The sequence below is a fragment of the Sebastes fasciatus genome, chromosome 23 (genome assembly GCF_043250625.1).
Source record: "Sebastes fasciatus isolate fSebFas1 chromosome 23, fSebFas1.pri, whole genome shotgun sequence".
Classification (NCBI taxonomy): Eukaryota; Metazoa; Chordata; class Actinopteri; order Perciformes; family Sebastidae; genus Sebastes; species Sebastes fasciatus.
Window position 1 is genome coordinate 21,578,486 of NC_133817.1, and position 21,203 is coordinate 21,599,688.

At 39.1% G+C, this 21,203-nt stretch overlaps 1 protein-coding gene across 1 annotated transcript; it reads left to right on the forward strand.

Moving 5' to 3' along the window:
* The first annotated feature begins 869 nt into the window (after positions 1-869).
* xpot (exportin, tRNA (nuclear export receptor for tRNAs)) lies at positions 870-20,995 on the forward strand. Its single transcript, XM_074625640.1, has 25 exons — positions 870-1,039; positions 2,858-3,011; positions 3,513-3,595; positions 3,688-3,744; positions 3,911-3,980; positions 6,951-7,169; positions 7,255-7,439; positions 7,583-7,751; positions 9,884-10,120; positions 10,635-10,673; positions 10,765-10,827; positions 11,004-11,128; positions 12,038-12,182; positions 12,273-12,392; positions 12,492-12,586; positions 12,910-12,979; positions 13,073-13,311; positions 13,434-13,719; positions 13,800-13,989; positions 14,713-14,829; positions 14,914-15,029; positions 15,116-15,163; positions 15,256-15,327; positions 16,124-16,180; positions 16,263-20,995. The coding sequence occupies exons 2-25, from the start codon at positions 2,925-2,927 to the stop codon at positions 16,287-16,289; spliced, it is 2,916 nt and encodes a 971-aa protein (XP_074481741.1). The 5' UTR covers positions 870-1,039; positions 2,858-2,924; the 3' UTR covers positions 16,290-20,995.
* The last annotated feature ends 208 nt before the right edge of the window (positions 20,996-21,203 follow it).

Below are 21,203 nucleotides of genomic sequence, written 5' to 3' on the forward strand. Positions count from 1 at the left end.
CAAATTTAATATAATAAAAATAAGATGAAAACTGCTTAAACTGAGATAGACATTTAATTTATTCTGCTTTATTGTCATACAAACATCAACAACATAAAGTAAGTAGATTGTATTTAGGATCAAATATACCCTTGTCTAGACTAGAAAAAAGGTAGACATGTTGCAGATGAAATAAGAGGGAAAATTAAACCCACTGAATAATAATAATAATAATAACAATAATAATAATAATAATAATAATAACATCAATCTACTCTTTTTTTTTCTACATCAATGAATTTTAATTAAAAAATATACAGCTGTGTCATTTATTAAATTAATGTATATTTTTATAGGGACATGTATGTTGTTTACAATTTTATTGTTTACAATTTAATTGTTGTTGTTTAAGATAAGATTGTCCTTTATTGGTCCCTCAGTGTGCAGTGTTACTTTATATACATGAAGTATATGTATGTATACATGTCTATATACTGTATACACAGCGTGCAGGGTTTATGGATGTATGATACCTACATGTTAAAGCACAGTGTGTATTATAAACTGTAAATATATAATGTATAGTTTAAGGTTTTACAAAGGGTGACAAAGCGTTTTAAATAGAGTTAAGGCTTTTACTTCAATGTCTAAAATGGAGTTAACAATAATAATCTGATCTTTAACTTTCCTACGAATCTGAAGCCAACATTAGCAGCTAACAAATAGCAAACACATGTCGTCATGAATAGAGTCATAAATAACGTGAATAACACGCCATATATCACATATAATACAACTATGGTTGAAATATAAAACAAATATAGTATTTAATAATTCATATTTATATTTTTACGTCGACGTAAGAGTGAAGCTCTTCCGGTGTGAATCTCTTCCGGTGTGAGCCGGATGTAACCGGAGTGGACACGCCGCCGCACCGCTGCTCCTGCTCTACTGTCGTGTGAGTCCAACCGACGTGCCACTGATTTCTGGATGTTTCTCTGCGGCTCCACGATGAGCTGACGGGGGAGTAAAGACGCCAATTAATTAAGGTTTAATTAAGGTGAGTTTGACACAACGTGCTGTTAGTTTTATGGTGTTTCAGCTCGATGATAAATAATAATAAATAATAATAAACGGTTAACGGTAGATTGTTTTCACACAGCGGTGATGTGATTGAGCTACCGGAGCGTGATCAACAATAATTAAAATAACACTTTTAAACTGCTTTTATTCATCACAGAGTGTCAGTCTGGATGTTAATAGAAGCACCCAGATGATAACTGAGGTTTTATTGTGTGTTAAAGTGTTAAAGTGCCTAAATACTACAGCGAGGAGTCTAGCTCAGAAGCTAGCAGGCTAACGCTAGCTGGAGCTAGCAGCTCCTCTGTATACTAAGTTGTTAGCATGTAGCATGTAGCACTGCGGGGTCAACTTTGTGAGGAGTGGTCTGACCATCACACACACACACTACTCTGGTCTGATCTGTCGCTATTGAACCTCTTAAATGTTCTGTACACGTGTTTATATTGATGTTACTGGCTGGTTTTAAATGAGTGAACATGGAGGCTGGAGGTGTTGACGTTGTGTTGCATCATGTGGAGAAGATGAGCTGTCAGGTTGTTCATCCTCTCCATCCTCCATTAATACACAATACAATGCAGGTTAAAGTCAACAGAGCTGTCACTGTTCATTCGTCATATTTAAGGCATTTCTGGCATCAACACACACCAGATATTGTTCACTAACTCCTTTATATCAGTCAGCTCACCTGGATGTCACGCAATCAGGTGGCAAGAGGCCATCAGCTGTGTTATTCACCTGACTGTTATCAGGAGTGGTGGAGGAAGTATTCAGATCCTTTTACTGCAGTAAAAGTACTAATACCACTCTGTCAAAATACTCCAGTACAAGTAAAAGTCCTGCATTCAAAACCTTACTTATGTACAAGTATGTAAGTATTATCAGCTACATGTAGTTAAAGTTGTAATAGATGTTGCAGTAAAATGTTCCCTGTCAGTATTTTACTATTATACAGTGGTGGAGGAAGTATTTACATCCTTTACTTAAATAGAAATACTAATACCACACTGTGAAAATATTCCACTACAAGTAAACGTCCTGCATTCAAAACCTTACTGCAGTTAAAGTATGTATGTGTAAAAGTATTGATTGTGTACTAAAACGTTCCCTGTCAGTGTTTTACTATTATACAGTGGTGGAGGAAGTATTCAGATCCTTTACTAATAGGATTGAAGTACTAATACCACACTGTGAAAATACTCTGTTACAAGTAAAAGTCCTGCATCAAAACATTAGTAAAAGAATGTAAGTATTATCAGCAAAATGTACCAGTACTTTAGTAAATGTACCTAGTTACATTCCACCACTAGTAACTGAGTAATTATAATAACATATACTATTCTGAAATGAGCATTTCTGCATGATGAGTACTTTTACTTTTTGTGCTTTAAGTATATTTTGATGCCAATACTTTACTTATGTAACATTTTGGTTGCAGGAACAGAGTATTTCTACACTGTAGTATTACAACTTTTACTTAAGCCTTCCACCACTGTAAAAATATAGATTGTGCACTAAAGTGTTTTACTATCAGTGGAGGAAGTATTCAGATCCTTAACTGCAATAAAAGTACTAATACCACACTGTGAGAATACTCTGTCTCTCTGTAAGTCTTGCATCAAAACCAAAATCAAAAGTCTTGGTTTTTGTCCGTCGCCGTCTTGGTTTTCATCTCGCACAATGTTGCTATATTATTTAATTATTTATCCTGTAGTTATTATTCATGATGACATTTTTTATGCTCGTTTTAAGCATATTTTGATTGACTCAGTATATTTATTCCACTTCCTGTTTCCAGATGAGAGAAACCTGGCCGCCATCAGCAGAGAGGAGTGAACCCGCCTCGGAGGAAAGCTAACCCACGAATGGCCTGCCAGTCTGTCGCTGCAGTCATGGACGAGCAGGCCCTGCTGGGGCTTAACCCGAACGCCGACGCCCGCTACAGGCAGAGGGTAGGACCCCGCTTTATTATACCGTTCTACGTAATACAGGCCCGCTACAGGCAGAGGGTAGGACGCTGCTTTATTATACCGTTATACGTAATACAGGCCCGCTACAGGCAGAGGGTAGGACGCCGCTTCATTATACCGTTATACAGGGTTAATCTGGCAGTGGATGGCACAGTTCTGATCTTTAAGGCCTCGTCCACACGTATACAGATATTCCTCTACATTTTGACCTCTCATCCACAAACAAACAGAGCATAGCCACGGGACGTATCTCATGGAGGGTTGTTTACGTTATTCACAGTATGAATGGCTGCATGTAAACAGGAATATAAGTGGAATATTCATTTTCATTAGACATGTAAACAGATTAGTAGGAATATTGTCTTTTTAGGAATAAGTGCCAGAACATAATATTTTGTGCATCTAAACATAGTCATAGCACATAGCAGTTACATATTGATGGTTTGACAGTAAACTGTATCGTTGATGTGTGTATTTGTTCAGGCCATGGCCTACTTTGAGCAGCTGAAGGAGTCTCAGGATGCCTGGGAGGTTTGTGCAGAAGCTCTCGCTAAAGGGATCTACAAGTGAGTGAAACAACTCAGGTTTTAGAATAATGATTTCATCCTCTTATACTTTCAGATGTGTTTAAACATATTTTATCTGTGTTTTATTCCAGTGACGATCATGTGAAGTTCTTCTGCTTCCAAGTGTTGGAGCATCAGATAAAGTTCAGGTGAGGATGAGGAGGATGAGGAGGATGAGGAGGAGGAGGAGGAGGAGGAGGAGGAGGAGGAGGAGGAGGAGGAGGAGGAGGAGGAGGAGGAGGGGGGTGGTTCTTCATCTTCTCTGTAGAAACAAGGATTCGTATCTGATCATGTTTACTGTTGTTTGTGTTGCAGACATGCTGGTCTGAGTTCAGCTCAGCAGCAGCTCATCAGAGAGACTCTGATGAAGTGGCTCCAGTGTCAGGTACCACACCACATCATGTACCAGACCACATCATGTACCACGTCACATCATGTACCACACCACATCATGTACCACACCACATCATGTACCACACCACATCATGTACTACACCACATCATGTACCACACCACATCATGTACTACACTCAGGGTCTGAAATTAGCACCCGCCATCCGCTAAATGTGGGTAAATTGTTGGCAGTGGCGGGTGAAATCATCAGGACACCCGCCACTTTGGCAGGCAGGGAAAACACTAGTGATGGAAATAGAGAACCGTAGTTGCAGGGCTCTAGACTGCGACCAAAATGATCGCATATGCAACCTTTTTTTGGGAGTGTGCGAGTAAAATTTTGACCTAGTCGCATTTTGTGAATGAGTGATCATTACTATTTTGGTAACACGGTAAGAGCGTTGGATATTGCAGATGAAAGCAGTGCTTTTTGTTCCTCACTGGCGCAGCCTCTCTCTCCTCTCCTGCACTCTCCTCTGTTCTGTGGAAACTTTCGATGATGAAAATGACTGCATGTTTTGTGTAGCGCACCGTTATTATTAAACCTCCGTGACAACATAAACACACACAGGCATACACAGTGTATGCGCCCGATCCGTCCCGCGCGTACACACACACACACACACACACACACACACACACACACACACACACACACACACACACACACACACACACACACACTCATGACAACAGCTTCTCCAGCAGCTCCTCTAACTTTAGGAGCAGCTAGCAGGGCTGGTCCTAACCTTTTGGGGGCCCTATGCAAAATCTTGTTTTTCGACCAAATGCTAAATTAATACAACTATATATTAGCATGCAAGGTCATTGATTAATACCATGCTGTAACCCCAAAAAAGGGTGCGACCAAATCATGTGCTTGTGCTACCAACTGAGAAAGTTGGTAGCACCAGTGCTAGCAGTGGAAAAGTTAGTCTAGAGCCCTGAGTTGTCTGCTTTTTTGGCATCTCATGACTTCTTGACTACCGATTCCTCTTATTGATGCGTTCCAACAGTTATGCTGCACAATGATGCATTTGCACGCTGTATCATGTCTCAGTTTGTTTGGGACCGGGGCCCTGGCAGAGAGAGAAAAAAAACGCTCAATAACGTGCCGTTACTACACCTGAAGGGATGTACCCTATTATTTCCCTGATAGAGCGATGCTGTGAACAACAAACCTGTGTTGAAATCAGCAGAAGAGTTAATAACGTTAGCTGTTAGCAGCTGTTAGCAGCACAGTCCTGATTGGATAAATAACGGAGCTGCTAAAGTTAACGGAGGTGCCATCCAGTTATTATTATGAGACGTTCACTGTCTGCTCAGGAAAAATTACTATTGGGCAAAGATAAATTACAAAGTTATCATGAGGTGTTCAAATGTAATCTTGTAAAATGAAGTTTTCGATGGGAAACTTGAATAAATCCAGTTATTTGTAGGAGATGTTTTCACATCAATATAAAATAGAGAATTATGACCTGTTTAACTTCATAACACTAGCTCTAAGCAGCTTGCCAAGATTTTCTTTTAATCAAAGCAAATATTTAAATAATCATAATCATTTGAATTGTGTGTTTTTATGCAAATAACCACTATAGATGACAATAACAATGTACAGTACAGTACTGTGTACAGTACCCCTCCCTCCACGGTGTAATTTAAACACTGTAATTTACCATGTATATAATGTTTTTTATGTAAAGAATATCGAACATTGAATGACATCAGATCTAAAATGATATTCCTTCGTTTCGCAGATTAAACATCTTAGTGGCAAACAAAAACAATACTTACCTACCACAGTGGGAGGAAGTGAAAAAAGTTAATTTCAGACCCTGACTACACCACATCATGTACTTTTACTTTCTAGAGCTGTACCTCGTTTAAATGTTCTGATACTTTCTACACTTGTACTGCGCTCCATGTCAGAGAGAAATACTGTACTTTTTACTGCACTACATTGATACAAACACATGAGCAGCTTATAATAATGCATATGAACTAGGGCTGTCAATCGATTTAAAATAGTTAATCACGATTAATCTCACATTTTTCATCTGTTCAAAATGTACCTTAAAGGGAGATTTGTCAAGTATTTAATACTCTTATCAACATGGGAGTGGAAAATATGCAGCTTTATGCAAATGTATGTATATATTTATTATTATCTTCACTCTAGCTTTAAAACTGATCCCACTACAACCTAAAAATCACAAGTTGCGTTAATGCTTTAAAGAAGTGATTGGCGTTAAAACGAATTTGCATTAAGGCGTTATCGCGTTAACCTTGACAGCCCTAGTATATATTATACTAATATTCCCACAACAGGAGTGGATGTAAACAAACATTCAGGGTTTTATTTTGAGTATTTTCTAGAAAACATAAAAAAGAAATTCTAAATTTGGTTGGAAACCTCATCGGATGGGACGATATAGGATTTTATCACAGAAAAGACTCACACACTGTTGCTAGTTTATTTATTTATTATTTATGATTTATGATAACCTTATTTAAGATTGTTTGATTTGTTTTTCACTAAAAAAGATGTGCTCTATCTGTGGTGCAATAAAAATATTAGTTTCTTAATAAAATGTAAGGTAAAGTGTTTGCATAATACACAATGTATCGTTAAATTTGACAGCCCTAGTTTACATTAAAAACTGCAGGAGAACTTCCTTTTAAAGACGTCTCCTAAAAGTAAAAACAAGATGAACCAAATGGCATTAAATAAATACATCAATAAGACAATAAATAAGAAAAAAGAGAGAGGAAAATAAAAGATAATAAACATTATTGCTCCAGTTTATCTGCTTCTATGTATTCAGAAAAAAAGCTAAACATGGTTGCTTTTAATTCTATATATTTGAACTAAAATATCAAATAACTGTACACAGAATAAAATATTGTTTGTGTACCTGAGAATGTGCTGATGGGTTTTCTTGTCCCTGCCGGTTGCCTGCAGCTGATGCACGCCCACCCTGAGAAGCCGTTCATCAGGAACAAGGCGGCCCAGGTGTTCGCTCTCACCTTCGTCATGGAGTACCTGACTCTGTGGCCCAAGTTCTTTTTCGACATCCTGTCTCTGGTGGGTCTGAACCCCCACGGCGTCGACATCTACCTGAGGACGCTGATGGCCATCGACGCCGAGGTGGTGGACCGAGACATCCTGCACATGCCTGACGTAAGGCGCTCTCTGTGATTTTATTGTTTTGCCGTTAGCTCAGAGGCTCTTCTGGTGGTTAACGGGTGTTGAATGTTTCCTTCAGGAGACGCGTAGAAACATGTTAATCAAAGACGGCATGCGGGAGCAGTGCATCCCCAACCTGGTGGAGTCCTGGTTCCAGATCCTGCAGACGTACCAGCAGACCCACCCAGAGCTCACCTGTCAGTGTCTGGAGGTGGTCGGAGCCTTTGTGTCCTGGATCGACCTCAACCTCATCGCCAACGACCGGTCAGTCACAGAAATCATTGTTTTCATTTACTGTAATAGTTTTCTATGTTTATTTCTGTGTCTCCAGGTTTGTGAACCTGCTGCTGATTCATCGTTATAATAACAGTATTTTTACTATAATAGTTTTCTGTATAATTCTTCAGGTTCGTGAACCTGCTGCTGAGCCAGATGTCGGTGGAGGAGCTCCGAGAGGAGGCCTGCGACTGCCTGTTTGAAATAGTCAACAAAGGGATGGACCCCGTGGATAAAACCAAGCTGGTGGAGTCTCTGTGCCAGGTCCTGCAGTCGGCCGGGTTCTTCAACGTCGAGCAGGTTCGACTGCTTTATTTTAAATATATCGCTAGAAGAGATAAATAATGAGATAATCAGAATCACTTTATTGATCCGTGGGGGGAAATTGTGGCGTTACAGTTCTTATATAAACTATAAGCTCTAATATAAACATAAAGAAATGTAAGAAAATAGAAATAAAGAAGTTTGTAACGTGAATCTGGTACATAATAGTACAATATAAACCCAATATATAAGTAACAAAATTAAAAATAAGAAGTGAGAATATAAGAAATATGTACAAATATTTGCATTAAGATATGCAATATATAACAAATGACCACAGTGTAAATAAATTAATACAAAATGCTGAGTGGGATCTATTAAGTGTGTTATATAAATGCCAGAATGATATGAATAAGAATACTTCTTGAAATAAGTTGGTGTTGTGTAATAATAACTAGAAAGTTTCCTAATGAATGAGACGTGACAGTACATGAAAATATCTTGTCATAACGTGAAAAGTATTGTTACAGCAGTGTTTCTACAGTATTTACAGGTTTATATATTTTCTTATTTAGATTATTTTTCATCAAGCAAGCGTTGTTCACATCATCTTTATCAGACGTGCATTTTAACAGGAATTTCTCTAAATAGTTATTTTTGTCGTGTCATTCTCTTTCAAATTCATAACCATTTCTACAAAAATGCATGTTTTTGTGATATTAACAAAAATAGTTACTTTCTTCTTCCAACATTACAATAAGTAAACTTTAGGTTTACTGACTTGACAAAAATCATTTTGAAAGCTGGACAAAAATGTAAAAGTACAGTAGATACAGTAGGTGCACATTTGAGTAATTAGGCGAAAATACAAATTTCTGAAAGAATTTTCATATTATGACAAAAGAAAAGATTGTTGAAAACTAAATTTTTTTGGTGAGGACATATTACATATTTTTTGATTATGTCTTTGTTTATTTTCTTAATTACCTTTCTTTAAATTTTCTACTCATCTATTTCAGAAAACATCCCATCATTGTTTCCCCAACCATTATATTGACATAAGATGAATTATTGATTTCATTCGTTCTTTATAATAAATAAATATGTAGATATTAAGAGATAAACTTGACATTTAAAGGTCCCATATTGTAAAAAGTGCGATTTTCATGTATTTTACATTATAAAGCAGGTTTAAGTGCTTTATAAATACTGTTTAACTATCAAAACGCTCAATATACGGAGAAATACACACAGCCCGTATTCAGAAATTGTGCGTTTGAAAGAAGACGTTAAAATTTCTGTCCATTTGTGATGTCACAAATATACAATATTTAGACCATTACACGGTTTTAAACGTAAACATTCTAAATGTGTCCCAGTTTATTTCCTGCTGCAGTGTATGTAAATAACATCAGCTGACAGGGAGTAAACATGGACTCAAGCTGTTGCCTAGCAACGCAATTCCGTTGAAATGCACTAAAACGGAGCGTTTCAGACAGAGGGTAAATACAGGTATATTCAGGCAGATGGTACGAGGAAAATAATGTGTTTTTTGAACATTACAGCATGTAAACATGTTCTATTAGAAACACAAAATACTAGTATGAACCTGAAAATGAGCACGATATGGGACCTTTAAGGTTGATGATGATGTCCCTTAATCATGTAGAGTATAGGTGTTGTTTCTGAATGTTGTGCTTTTATTTCTGTTAGTTTATCATTTCATAGTTGTTTATCTTTCATAGACTAAATCATTATTCTCTTCAGTTGTAGTGGAGAAGTTGCAGTAAGACGCTCTTCTAAGAACCAGAGAAAAATCCAGAGCAGTCAGAAATATTTAAGTTCTTTAAAGAGACAAACGGCGTCATCGTGGCGGCCGAGGCGATGCAGAGGAGGACAGGATGTGAGCCAGCTTGTTTATCGTACTTGTTAGCTATTATTTTATTAAAATGTGTACCAGTTGATCTCAGGGAAACGCTGCTCATTGTGTTAAAACACTCTCTGCTGCACAGAAAGTCAAACTCTGGTCGGTTTGTTGTTGGTTTTTGTAGGTCAGTGCCGATATGAAAGATAAGAGCTTCAGGTTTATTTTCACACCCAGAGGTCTGGCCCTTTTTCCTGCTCACTTCCTGGATGTGTTTTTATTTTCCACTTCCTGTCCCCGTCAGGAGGAGGACGTGGACTTCCTGGCCAAGTTCTCTCGGCTGGTGAACGGGATGGGTCAGAGTCTGGTGCTCAGCTGGACCAAACTGGCCAAGAGCGGCAACGTGAAGGACACGGCGGCGACGCTGCAGGCCGTGGAGAGCAAAGTGCCGCTGCTGCTGCAGCTGCTGGTGCACGAGGACGACGACATCTCCGCCAACATCGTCGGCTTCTGCTACGAATACCTGCACGTCCTCAAACAGGTGAGGATGCTGCGACACTGCGCCTGGACCAATCAGAGTCCGGGAATATTATGAGGCGTGTAGGTCTGTGAATATTCAGGAAATATCAGACTAAACTAGTTTTATAATGATTTTAAAGCAGAAATGTTAAAGATTTCCTGATTCTAGTTTCTCAGTTGCTGCCTTTTTAATCTTATTTGATAGAAAACAAACCAAAGGGTCCATTTAGTAGCTGTTCTGGAGCTTTTGATAGTGACACACTGTCTTCTTCAGCAGAGATGAGTTCTCATGGAAATATAGATTTTTTCCAAATTTTGGAAATTTCCATATTTTTGAGCCCTTAATTTTATTTAAATTTGGTTTATTTGCCTGAAAGTTGCAATTAAAAATTAATTTTTAATCTTGGAAACAGCAGTTTTGTCACACATAAATATAAATATAATAGATCAATATCTTGTTGGTGCCGTATCATATTCTTCATGATAAAAATAAAGCTTTAGTCAGAGAATTCATGTGTTTTTGTTTTATTTTGTAGCTTCCTCAACTGACCGACCAGCAGAAAACCAGCATCGAAGTGAGTCTTTGATTATTAACGAAGCTGTCACATATTTGATCGTCTAGTTTGAGGTTTGAAATAATGAATACTTCTGCCGTTTCACCTGCAGGCCATCATGCTGGCTGTCATGAAGAAACTGACGTATGACGACGAGTACAACTTTGAAAACGAGGTGAGTTAGTTTTTATTCTCTGTCGACAGTTAAACTACGAGAACATGAAACATCATCAGATCCTCTGGTTGTTGGTTTCTGATTATTTGTTCGTCAGGTTGAAGACGAGGCGATGTTCGTTATATTCTCTGTTTATCTGTTAAACTCTGAGAACACGATGGTTGTTTGTCCGTCAGGGTGAAGACGAGGCGATGTTCGTGGAGTACAGGAAGCAGCTGAAGATGCTGTTGGACCGTCTGGCTCAGGTTTCTCCTGAACTGCTGCTGGAGGCCGTCCGACGGGTCTTCACCAACACCATGCAGTGAGACACCTATCTACCTATCTACCTATCTACCTATCTACCTATCTACCTAGAAGAAAAAAGACGGTATGTCTGGGTCCAGTCATCAACTAGAGGCGATGGGGAAGTCAGGAGCTTGAGATTAAAAACCTGTTTTTCAAGAGTGTCGTGGCCAAGATAGGCAGCAGCACAGTTACACGGTCGCAGACATAAAACAAAACATAACAATTTAAAACTCACAAGCGGTCTCAGCCCGGTGGTTCTGGTCTGCACCAGAGTATGATTACTGCGTTCACAACCGCCCAAACGACCCGCAACAGTTTGATTTAAACAGACTAAATGTTGGCTTGTGAAAGTGCCCTAAGCTGAACTAGAAGTTGTTTCAACTCGCTGGGTTTCTGATGCTGGAAGCACTCAGTAAACCTGTTCATGATGACCTGAGGTCATACATACATGTAAATCACAGATTCCTGCTGGTTTTTAATCCTGGGAACTAGGGATGCACCGATACCACTTTTTTTCAGACCGAGTACAAGTACTTACAGTTGGGTACTCGCCGATACTGAGTACCGATACGAGTACTTCTCTGTGTCAAAAGACCCTCGTTAACAGCCAGCTGGAGGGTGTGAGCGACACACGGCAGGCTGGAGAGTCCCGCATACGAGACGGTGCGCCGCCACCGGCTCTAGGTCGGCTTGGAAAGGCTCAGGGCGAAGGTGGCTCGCTGCCGCAGCTTTACAGGGCTCCCCGCCCGGACCTCACCGCACAGTGGACAAAGGGCTCAAAAGGGCCAAAAGGGCCCGGAGACAAAAGGGCTCGAGCCGTTCATGATGTGAACAGGTTTACTGAGATCTGGAGGATGTAAATCATAGATCCTGCTGGGTTTCCCTCCAGTCAGACACCAGACGTTGACGTAGAGTTGTGTTTCAGGACGTGGCAGACGGCTCCGTTCATGGAGGTGGAGGTGGCCATCAGGCTGCTCTACATGCTCGGCGAGGCTCTGCCGGCGTCGCACGGCGCTCACTTCAACGGAGACACGGCAAAGACGAGCGCCCTGCAGGACATGATGAGGACGGTCAGTCACATGACTCTACCGATGGATGTTTCATCACGTGGAAACGGTAACAGGGACAAGTATTAATGTATTTTATTATTGAACCCTCAGCTGGTGTCCTGCAGCGTCAGCAGCTACCAGCACAGCTCCGTGTCTCTGGAGTTCTTCGAAACCGTCGTCAGATACGATAAGTTCTTCCTCGTGGAGCCTCAACACATCCCTAATGTCTTGGTGAGTGATGCGTTAAATACATATATACATGTTTAGTTTTGTACCGTGACTGTTGTAGCTGAAGGTGTTTAAATGAGAGCGTGTTGTGTTCACTGTCAGATGGCGTTTCTGGACCAAAGAGGACTGAGACACAACAGCCCGAAGGTCCGCAGCAGAGTGGCCTACCTCTTCTCCAGGTTCATCAAGACGCTGCAGTGAGTCCTGCTTCACTCAGCTGATACTTAATTCAGATTTAAATATCAAGGTTATTGTCAATAACGGTATATGGCGACACCCCTAAAACACAAATTTTTTTTGTAACTTTTCTTTCTTGGAAAATTGAATTTCAGATGTATGTTCACAATAAAACAGAATATCGAATAACATACATTTTCTCCAAAGTTAGAGGAGCTCTTGTCCACATTAAGCACATCTTGACCAGGCTGCTAAATGTTCTGTTAAATGTCCGTCAGTCCTCCTGACTGTGTTGACGTCGGTGCTTCTCTGTGTTGACGTCGGTGCTTCTCTGTGTTGACAGTAAACACATGAATGCGTTCGTTGAGGACATCCTGACCCGGATCCAGGACCTGCTGGAGCTCGCTCCTCCTGTAAGTATCATCATTCACAGACAGGAAGCAGCCTGGTGAATATAATTTGATGTACCTCACTGACGCCGTCTCCCTCTCCTACTGCCTGTCCAGGAGAACGGCTTCCTGGCGCTGCTGACCAGCGACGACCAGCTGTTCATGTTTGAGGCGGCGGGCGTGCTGATCGTGAACGCAGAGAGTCCCGTGGAGAGGAAGCAGGCGCTGATGAGGAGCCTGCTGCTGCCGCTAATGGACGCCTTCCGCCTTCTGCTTGCCAAGCTGTCGCAGGAGACAGAGGAGGATCGGCAGACCGTGATTGCCGACTGTCTGAGCCACGCCGTCGGCTTCGCCAGGTGACCGCTATGATCCAGATGTTTCATTGTTTGGCTCCTCAATGTTTCTCTACAGCACCTGAAGGTGATTTTTCTCAGTTTGGTTGTGACCTCATGGTCCCGTCTCGTCTCTTGTTTTGCAGTCGGACCAGCAAAGCGTTCAGTAACAAGCAGACGGTGAAGCATTGCGGCTGCACGGAGGTCTACAGGGACTGTCTACAGACCTTCCTGCCCGCGCTGAGCTGCCCCGTCCAGCGGGGGACGCTACGCAGCTCGGTCCGCTCCTTCCTGCACCGCATGATCATCTGCATGGAGGAGGAGGTGCTGCCCTTCGTCCCCGCCGCCTCCGAGCACATGCTGAAGGACTGCGAGGCCAAAGACCTGCAGGAGTTCATCCCGCTCATCAGCCAGATCACCGCCAAGTTCAAGGTACGCAGAGAAACTCAATTACGCCTTCGTTAAACTGATTATTACAGCTGGTTAATATGTTGTTTTTCCTCCCGCTGCAGCGGCAGGTTTCTCCCTTCCTGCAGCAGGTCTTCATGCCGCTAGTGCTCGCCATCTTCGAGGTGTTGGGCCGGCCGGCGGAGGACAACGACCAGGCGGCGGCTCTGGAGAAGCAGATGCTGAGGAGGAGCTACTTCACCTTCATCCAGACCGTCACAGGAAGTGGGATGAACGAGGTGATGGCCAACCAGGGTGAGTTATACACCGATAAGGAGCTAAGCAACGCACTGCTGCGGACGCCACGTTAGTTCAGATCAGAAAGCCACACAATTACACAAACTAACTAACTGATGGATGCAGCAGTAGACTAGCTACTCCCCTGTTCTGAGAGGGAAAATTACTGGTTTTGTGAATGGAGTCTGGTGGCTTTGAGGACAAAGATATAAGGGCTTCAGCTCCCCGTCAGAAAGGGCTCTCTGATGGCGAGGTAAAGCGGTGAAAATGTTTTAAATACAGTGTACAGTGTGTTTTTCTGCTGCTCCCATCCACAGCCCTTTACCTCGCCGTCAGACGGCCCTTTACCTCGCCGTCAGACAGCCCTTTACCTCGCCGTCAGACAGCCCTTTCTGCCTTTTCTTCAAAGCCACCAGACTCCATTCACAAAACCAGTAATTTGACCTCTCAGAACACGGAGTATACATACAACCCCACTTCTTTCAGTTATTTCCAAACTGATCACAGCTAACGTTGACTCGGCTATTGCTAACGTTCACATTATTATAACCTTATTGATTAGCTTCCTGTGCTAACCTACATCACTGCTGTCTGATAACGGCTGAGTGGACGTTAAACATTTAAATGGACCCGCCCTTTAACTCAGTTTTCTTTTGATAAGACTTGATAAGAGTTGCAGGCAAACTTTGCTGCCAAAGGTTGAAGTTATTTGATGGTGTGAATGTTGTTGTTGTTTTTCAGGAGCAGAAAACATCGAGCGAGTGGTGTTCACCATCATCCAGGGAGCCGTGGACTTCCCCGACCCCATCGCTCAGAAGACCTGCTTCATCATCCTCTCCAAACTGGTGGAGCTGTGGGGTGAGAAGAAGAAGAAAACTGCTGGTTAACTAAACGGGTTCAGGTTGATTCCTTGTTCTTAATATGTTCTAATGAAATCTCCAGGAGGTAAAGACGGCATGGTGGGTTTCCCCGACTTCATCTACAAAAACATCGTTCCTGCGTGCTTCATGGCTCCTCTCAAACCGACCTTTGACCTCTCAGACGCTCAGACCGTCCTGGTGAGTTCCCATACCAGACTCCAGCCACAAAACACCAGATTTTAGAGTCTGAACAGAGTTCAGCAGCGCTGTGCTTTGTGTTTCAGACGCTGTCAGAGTGTGCACTCACGCTGAAAACGATTCATCTCAAAAGGGTAAAAACGGATTAAAAATATTGCTCATTATTTTAGACATATCTTAGATTTATGGAGGAGTTGTTGTTAAGCCGTGTAATGTTTTGTTTCAGGGGCCGGAGTTCATCCAATTCCTGCAGCAGGAGTATTTACCGTCGCTGCAGGTGTCTCCAGAAATCTCACAGGTGAGACGACCCTCAAACTTTTCCTTTAACATGAGAAGTTATTTCTTTCACTGAGGTGGAAATCTGTGAATTATCTTCATTCCTATCTGGAAACTCAATATGGAAGATCATTTCTGCCAGAAAATAAATAAAATGTTTAAAGTTAGAAATTATAAAAATACTCATTAAGTAAAAATTATGAGAGTTAAAGTTCTGATGAACTCCTCATAAATTTGATTTTGTTTCTCACAAATTTGACTTAGTATTACATAATTGAGACTTCAAAAGTCAATAAATAATTTTTCTCATTATTTTGACTCGCTAGTGTTTCTGTTTATCATCATTTTTGTTTATCATATTTCTGACTGAGTAAGTCAAACTTTTGACTTAATATCTCAGAAGTTTGACCTTGTAAATCTCATAATTGTGATTTAAAAAGCCAAACTTTTCATACTTTACACTACGACGGCGTATTAGGGCCATTGTAGGTAAAAAAAAGAAAAAAGAAATTATGAAGCCAGGGGAGAGGAGGTAATATTCAAAGAAAAAAACTCAAGAGTAAAATCATAAATTTATGCAAAATTTCCAAAAAAATAACAAGAATATACAGATAAAACTAAAAACCTTCAGTACCTCGTTAGAAAATATGCAAAAACGTTGTGATTGGGGTGAAAATAAAGCGTAAAAAGAAGCTGAAACTCATAACTTTGCCTATATTTTATTGTGGCTACCGAATAAAAAATATAAATGCAGATAAAACACTCAAGTCGTGTGTTTTTTTTTTCCAGTTTCTAATGTTGTTAACTTGATATTACAGGAACTTTGTCAAGTGCTTCAGCAGCCGGACATCAAAGTCCTGAAAAACTACATTAAGGTATTTATTCTAATCAATAATGAGCCTGATTGGTTCTCAGTTTGTTTATTGATCAACTGATGATTGTCCTCTGTCTCTGCAGGCGTTCTTTCAGCGAGCCAAACTGTAGGAAATAAAACTGGAAGTTCACTTTGGACACTTCACAGGAAGTGGTCGTACAGGCCACTTAAACTACAAAATAAGGACCTTAGCATAGGAGCTGCTTTTGCACTTATAAAGAGTGAACGCATAACCAAGTCTGTCTGAAGTCGGGACGTGGACGGAAGCTCGGCGGACAGACGATCCCTCCAGAGACGAGCTGTCCACGAGGACTGAAGAGCTCGACTGAAGGTCGGAAGACGTTTTGTGGAGTCGAGAGGACAAAGGCTTTTAGAGGTAAACACAGATGTGAGGGTGATGTATGAAAACATCTGGTTATTATTATTATTATTATTCTAGTCCAACCTTCACATTTCAATCCACACTATATTTAAGGGTTTTCTTTGGATGCTGCTGCCACAGAATGGACTAAAAAAATTTGGGCTGAATTGTTTTATTTTTATTAAAAATGTGGCATTGATCTTTTTTTTTTTTTCATGTGTTGAGGAACGGATTTAAAGTTTGAAGTGAAACGCTCTCACAGCCCGACTCCATCTGCATCTTCAGGTTTATTCAGAAAATTGAAAAGCCAATAACATGTCAACCACTCTTTATATTTGTTACCTGATGGGATGTAGATATTTAAGCCACTTTATGGTGAGTTTGTGTTGAGACCGGCTAGAAGTCAACGGAATATTTTAGTTTCCAGGAAATACGACGAATATTTTTAATTTCAGATGGAAATGAAAAACATGAAATGGAGGAACAAAATGTAAATAAGAGAATAAGATGTTAAAACATGTAAATAAAGTTCCTAGGTTTAGTTTTTTTAATCTTCACTCCCATCTGGAAACTATATATGGAAGATCATTTCTGCCAGAAAATTTAAAAAAAGGATTGAAATTTAGAAATGATAAAAATACTCATTCTATAAAGATGAAGAAGTTTGATTTTGACTTAGTATTACATAGTTGTGACTTCAAAAGTCATGATTTTCTGTTAGAATCTCATTGTTTTGACTTGCTAGTGTTTCTGTTTATCATCATTTTTATTTATCGTATTTCTGACTGAGTAAGTCAAACTTTTGACATTAAATCTCAGAAGTTTGACCTTGTAAATTTAAAAAGAGAAACTTATCATACTTTACACTACGACGGTGTACTAGCGCCATTCTAGGTAAAAAAAAATAATAAAAAAATTATGGAGCCGGGAGTGAGGGGTAATATTCAGAGAACAAACTCTGAGATTAAAGTTGTTGAGTTTTTTCTTTTAAATTTACAAAAAATCTCAAAACAGTTTACGTGAAAGAAACTTGGATATTGTGAAATCAAAGTGTTAAATTTACGAAAAAAACATTATTCTCTGATATTAAAGTGTTAAATTTACGAGAAAAAACAAAAACTTTATTTTCTGAGATTAAAGTGGTAAATTTAAAAAGAAAAAAATCCCAAATTTACAAAAACTGAAATCAGTATATTTTCTTCTGAATCGGTCCAATGAACGGCTTCAATGTCTCTTCAAAGTCAGGATGTTGATGATAATCTGATGATTCTGGGATCAAATAAACAGTGTTTCCTTATCGCTAAATCTGATTGCAAAATATAATTTGATGAGGTCATCCATTGCAGGAGTAATACACGGCAAGCAGCGGCGTCTGTGGCGTGATGACGTTGGTCCAACCTTGTGAAGTAAAGCGATTGAGCCTTGAAAAAAAAAGAATCTGAGTTTTCTTTTTCTTGTAAATTTGTGTCTTCAGTCTCAGAGAATTTCTGAGTTTTTTCTCGCAAATGTATAACTTTATAATAATAAAATATTAAATTTTTTTTCCCTCCTAAATTAGATTTTTTTTTCGTGAATTTACCACTTTAATCTCGGAAAGTATTTTCTTAGAATATTACCCCCCTACACCGGTTGCATAATATTTTTTTTTCACCTACTATGGCCCTAATACGTAGTTTTTGAGTATCTCAAACTTTTCACATTGTAAATTAAATTTTGGCTTTAGATAATTCCATGAGTGTTTTTATTTATCATGATAAATGAGTTATCATACTTTTGCCTCCATTTCTCAGTATTTTGATCCAAAAAATCTCATAATTTCCACTAAAAAGTCAGTGTTATGTTTGATATATTTTGATTTAGAATCATGATTTGACTTAAATTTAAAGTTTTACTGTTGACTTGATAAGTCTCATAATTTTTTTATTTAGTATCTCAAAATATTGATAATTGTGACATAGTAAGTCAACCGTTTCACTTATAATTTTGGCCTGATAAATCTCACAAATTCTGACTTAAAATGTCAAATATTTTATTTATTTTTATTTACATTTTATTTTTCTATTTTTTTCTTTTCTCGGCGGTGATGAGCTTCCATAAAAAACACATAAACTCGATCATCATTCATGTACAGCACATGTAAAAACAAAAGGAATTTGCCCGTGTACAGAAGCAGCTCCATTTAATTTTATATTCAAGCATTTGTGACAATTCAGGACGATCGGTCGACAAATTGATTATGCAAACGCTTCGCTGCGATCAATACTGTGAAGGAGCTGTAACCAATCAGAGCGAGGCGGCGAGATCCATTTGTAAAAACTGTTTGATAGTTAATCGTTGACTCTGTACAGACGCTTGTTCTTTAAGACTTTGGATATTGTGACGCCCCTCTTTGTTGTTTCCACTGTTTAAATCATTGTGATGTTCAGTGTGTTATTTGTTATGTTTTATCTGATTTAAAGCTTTAAATTTCTTATTTTCTCCCAGAAACTTTGGAAAAACCTCCAGAGAAAGTGCCTAAAAGTGTTCAATTAAATGTGGCCATACAGTACAATAATATCTCTCAAAATGCAACGTCAAGATGAAATTGGTCTGTTTTAAGATTACTGAACAATTTATAATGGCATCTATTAAAAAAAACTCGTTCTGAGGCAACAAAACCAAAATGTGACATTAACTTGATGTTTAAAAAGCTGGAAAATGAGTATAAAAATCAGTTAAACTTTAATTTTGACATTAGAAACAGTAGTTTTTGTTTAAGCTAATGTTGAAAAATTGTTTGCAAACTTTGTCTTATCTTTGCTTTCTGTTTAAATTGTCTGAAAATACAAGTCTTTAGCAGTCTTCCCAGTACAGAGATCGGTTTAGCCTAGCTTAGCATAAAAACTGGAAGCGGGGGGGGGGGGGGAACTGCTTGCCTAGCTTGAGGAGTAATTCAATATCTTACATTCTTTCTGAGAGCGAGATGTTGAATTGGAAATCAATCTCAAGTCTGTGTGTTACTGCAAGTACAGAGCTGGAGTCAGGAAGTGGTTAGCCTCGCTTAGCACAAAGACTGGCAGCGGGGGGAAACTGCTAGCCTAGCTAGAGGAGCAATTCCATATCTTTCCAATATCTTTTCAAGTTTACTTGCTCATTGAGAATGAGGTGTTTGGACGGATATCAGTTTCAAGATCTGTGTTTAATACAGAGCTGGAGTCAGGACATGGTTAGCTTAACTTAGCATAAAGACTGAAAGCAAGGGGAAACTGCTAGTCTCGCTCCATCAAAAGTCAGGAGTCGGGATGTGGTTAGCTTAGCTTAGCATAAAGACAGGAAGCACGGGGAAATGGTGTTCAAAAATCTCTCACTAGTAATACTTTGTCTCCTTTGTTTCATTTCTACACAAACAAATATAAAAAACACAGTTCGAGGTTTTAGGGGGGCTGCTAGGACTATTTTTTGCTAAGCTAGGCTAACCACATCCTAAATCTGTCCTTAACACACACAGTGGATTGAACATCTCACTCTCACAAAGAAATCTGTATATTTATCCCTAGATATTGAACTACTATTTCTGAAGTCTCTTCAGTTTTGGCACAATTTGGACTCCGTACAATTGCTAATCTGTAAAACAAACACTAAAGCACCGAAACACAGTCAGGATCTGCACTTAATTCACCTGTTATTAACTTATATAAATCCAATCAACTTGAATGACAGATATCTGTGACGGCGTATTAAGGCCAAAAATAAATAAAGAGTACAGAGCCGGGGGTAATATTCCAGGAAAACAATCTGAATTTTCAAGATAATCTCAGAGAATATTCAAGTATTTTCTTGTAAATTTGAGGGTTTTTTTTTCTTAAATTTACCACTTTAAGGTCAGAAAATAGTCAAGTATTTTCTTGTAAATTTTAGTTTTTTTTTTTTTCGTAATTTACACTTTAAACTCAGAGAATATTAAATTTTTTTCTCATAAATGAGTTTTTTTTTTCGTAAATTTATCACTTTAAATTCAGAAAATATCCATTTTTTCTCGTAAAGTTATGACTTGAATCTCGGAAAATCTGAGCTATTTTTTTTTTTAACCCCCTCCTCCGGCTCCATTATTTTTTTATTTTTTTTTACCTACAATGGCCCTAATAGGCCGCCGTAGTAATCCCCTCACAATGATTGTGTTCTTCATTGTACCGTCGTAGTATTCACCCACTACAGTAGAATCAGTTGTTTTCAAAGGACGTGGCAAATATTACAAAATAAAAGTTTATTGATTAATTTCAGCCTGTTTTTATTTAATTTCATCTTCAGCAGCCTGAGGTTAATATGAGGAGAACGGAGGTTTAAGATGCCAAAGGGATGAATTTGTTCATTGATGGTGAAACGTGTTGAGATCTGGATTCTTTTTCTTTTTGATATGAGATAAACCTTCTGTTAGAACATCTGTTAGAACCAATAAAGTGTTTACTAATCATCAGATATCACACTTCCTGTTTTATTTACTGTTTAACAGTCTTCCTTTCCATATTATGTGTTAAGTTGTTTTTTTTAGCGGTTAAAAAATGTGTTATCGCTCAGTTATGGGTGTGTAATAATTTGGGTTGCCAGGTTGTGTTCAACCTTTTTATTAAGTTATTATGCACTTAAATTATCATTGGTTTCTAATAAGCCATCCAGCCTGCGTTTA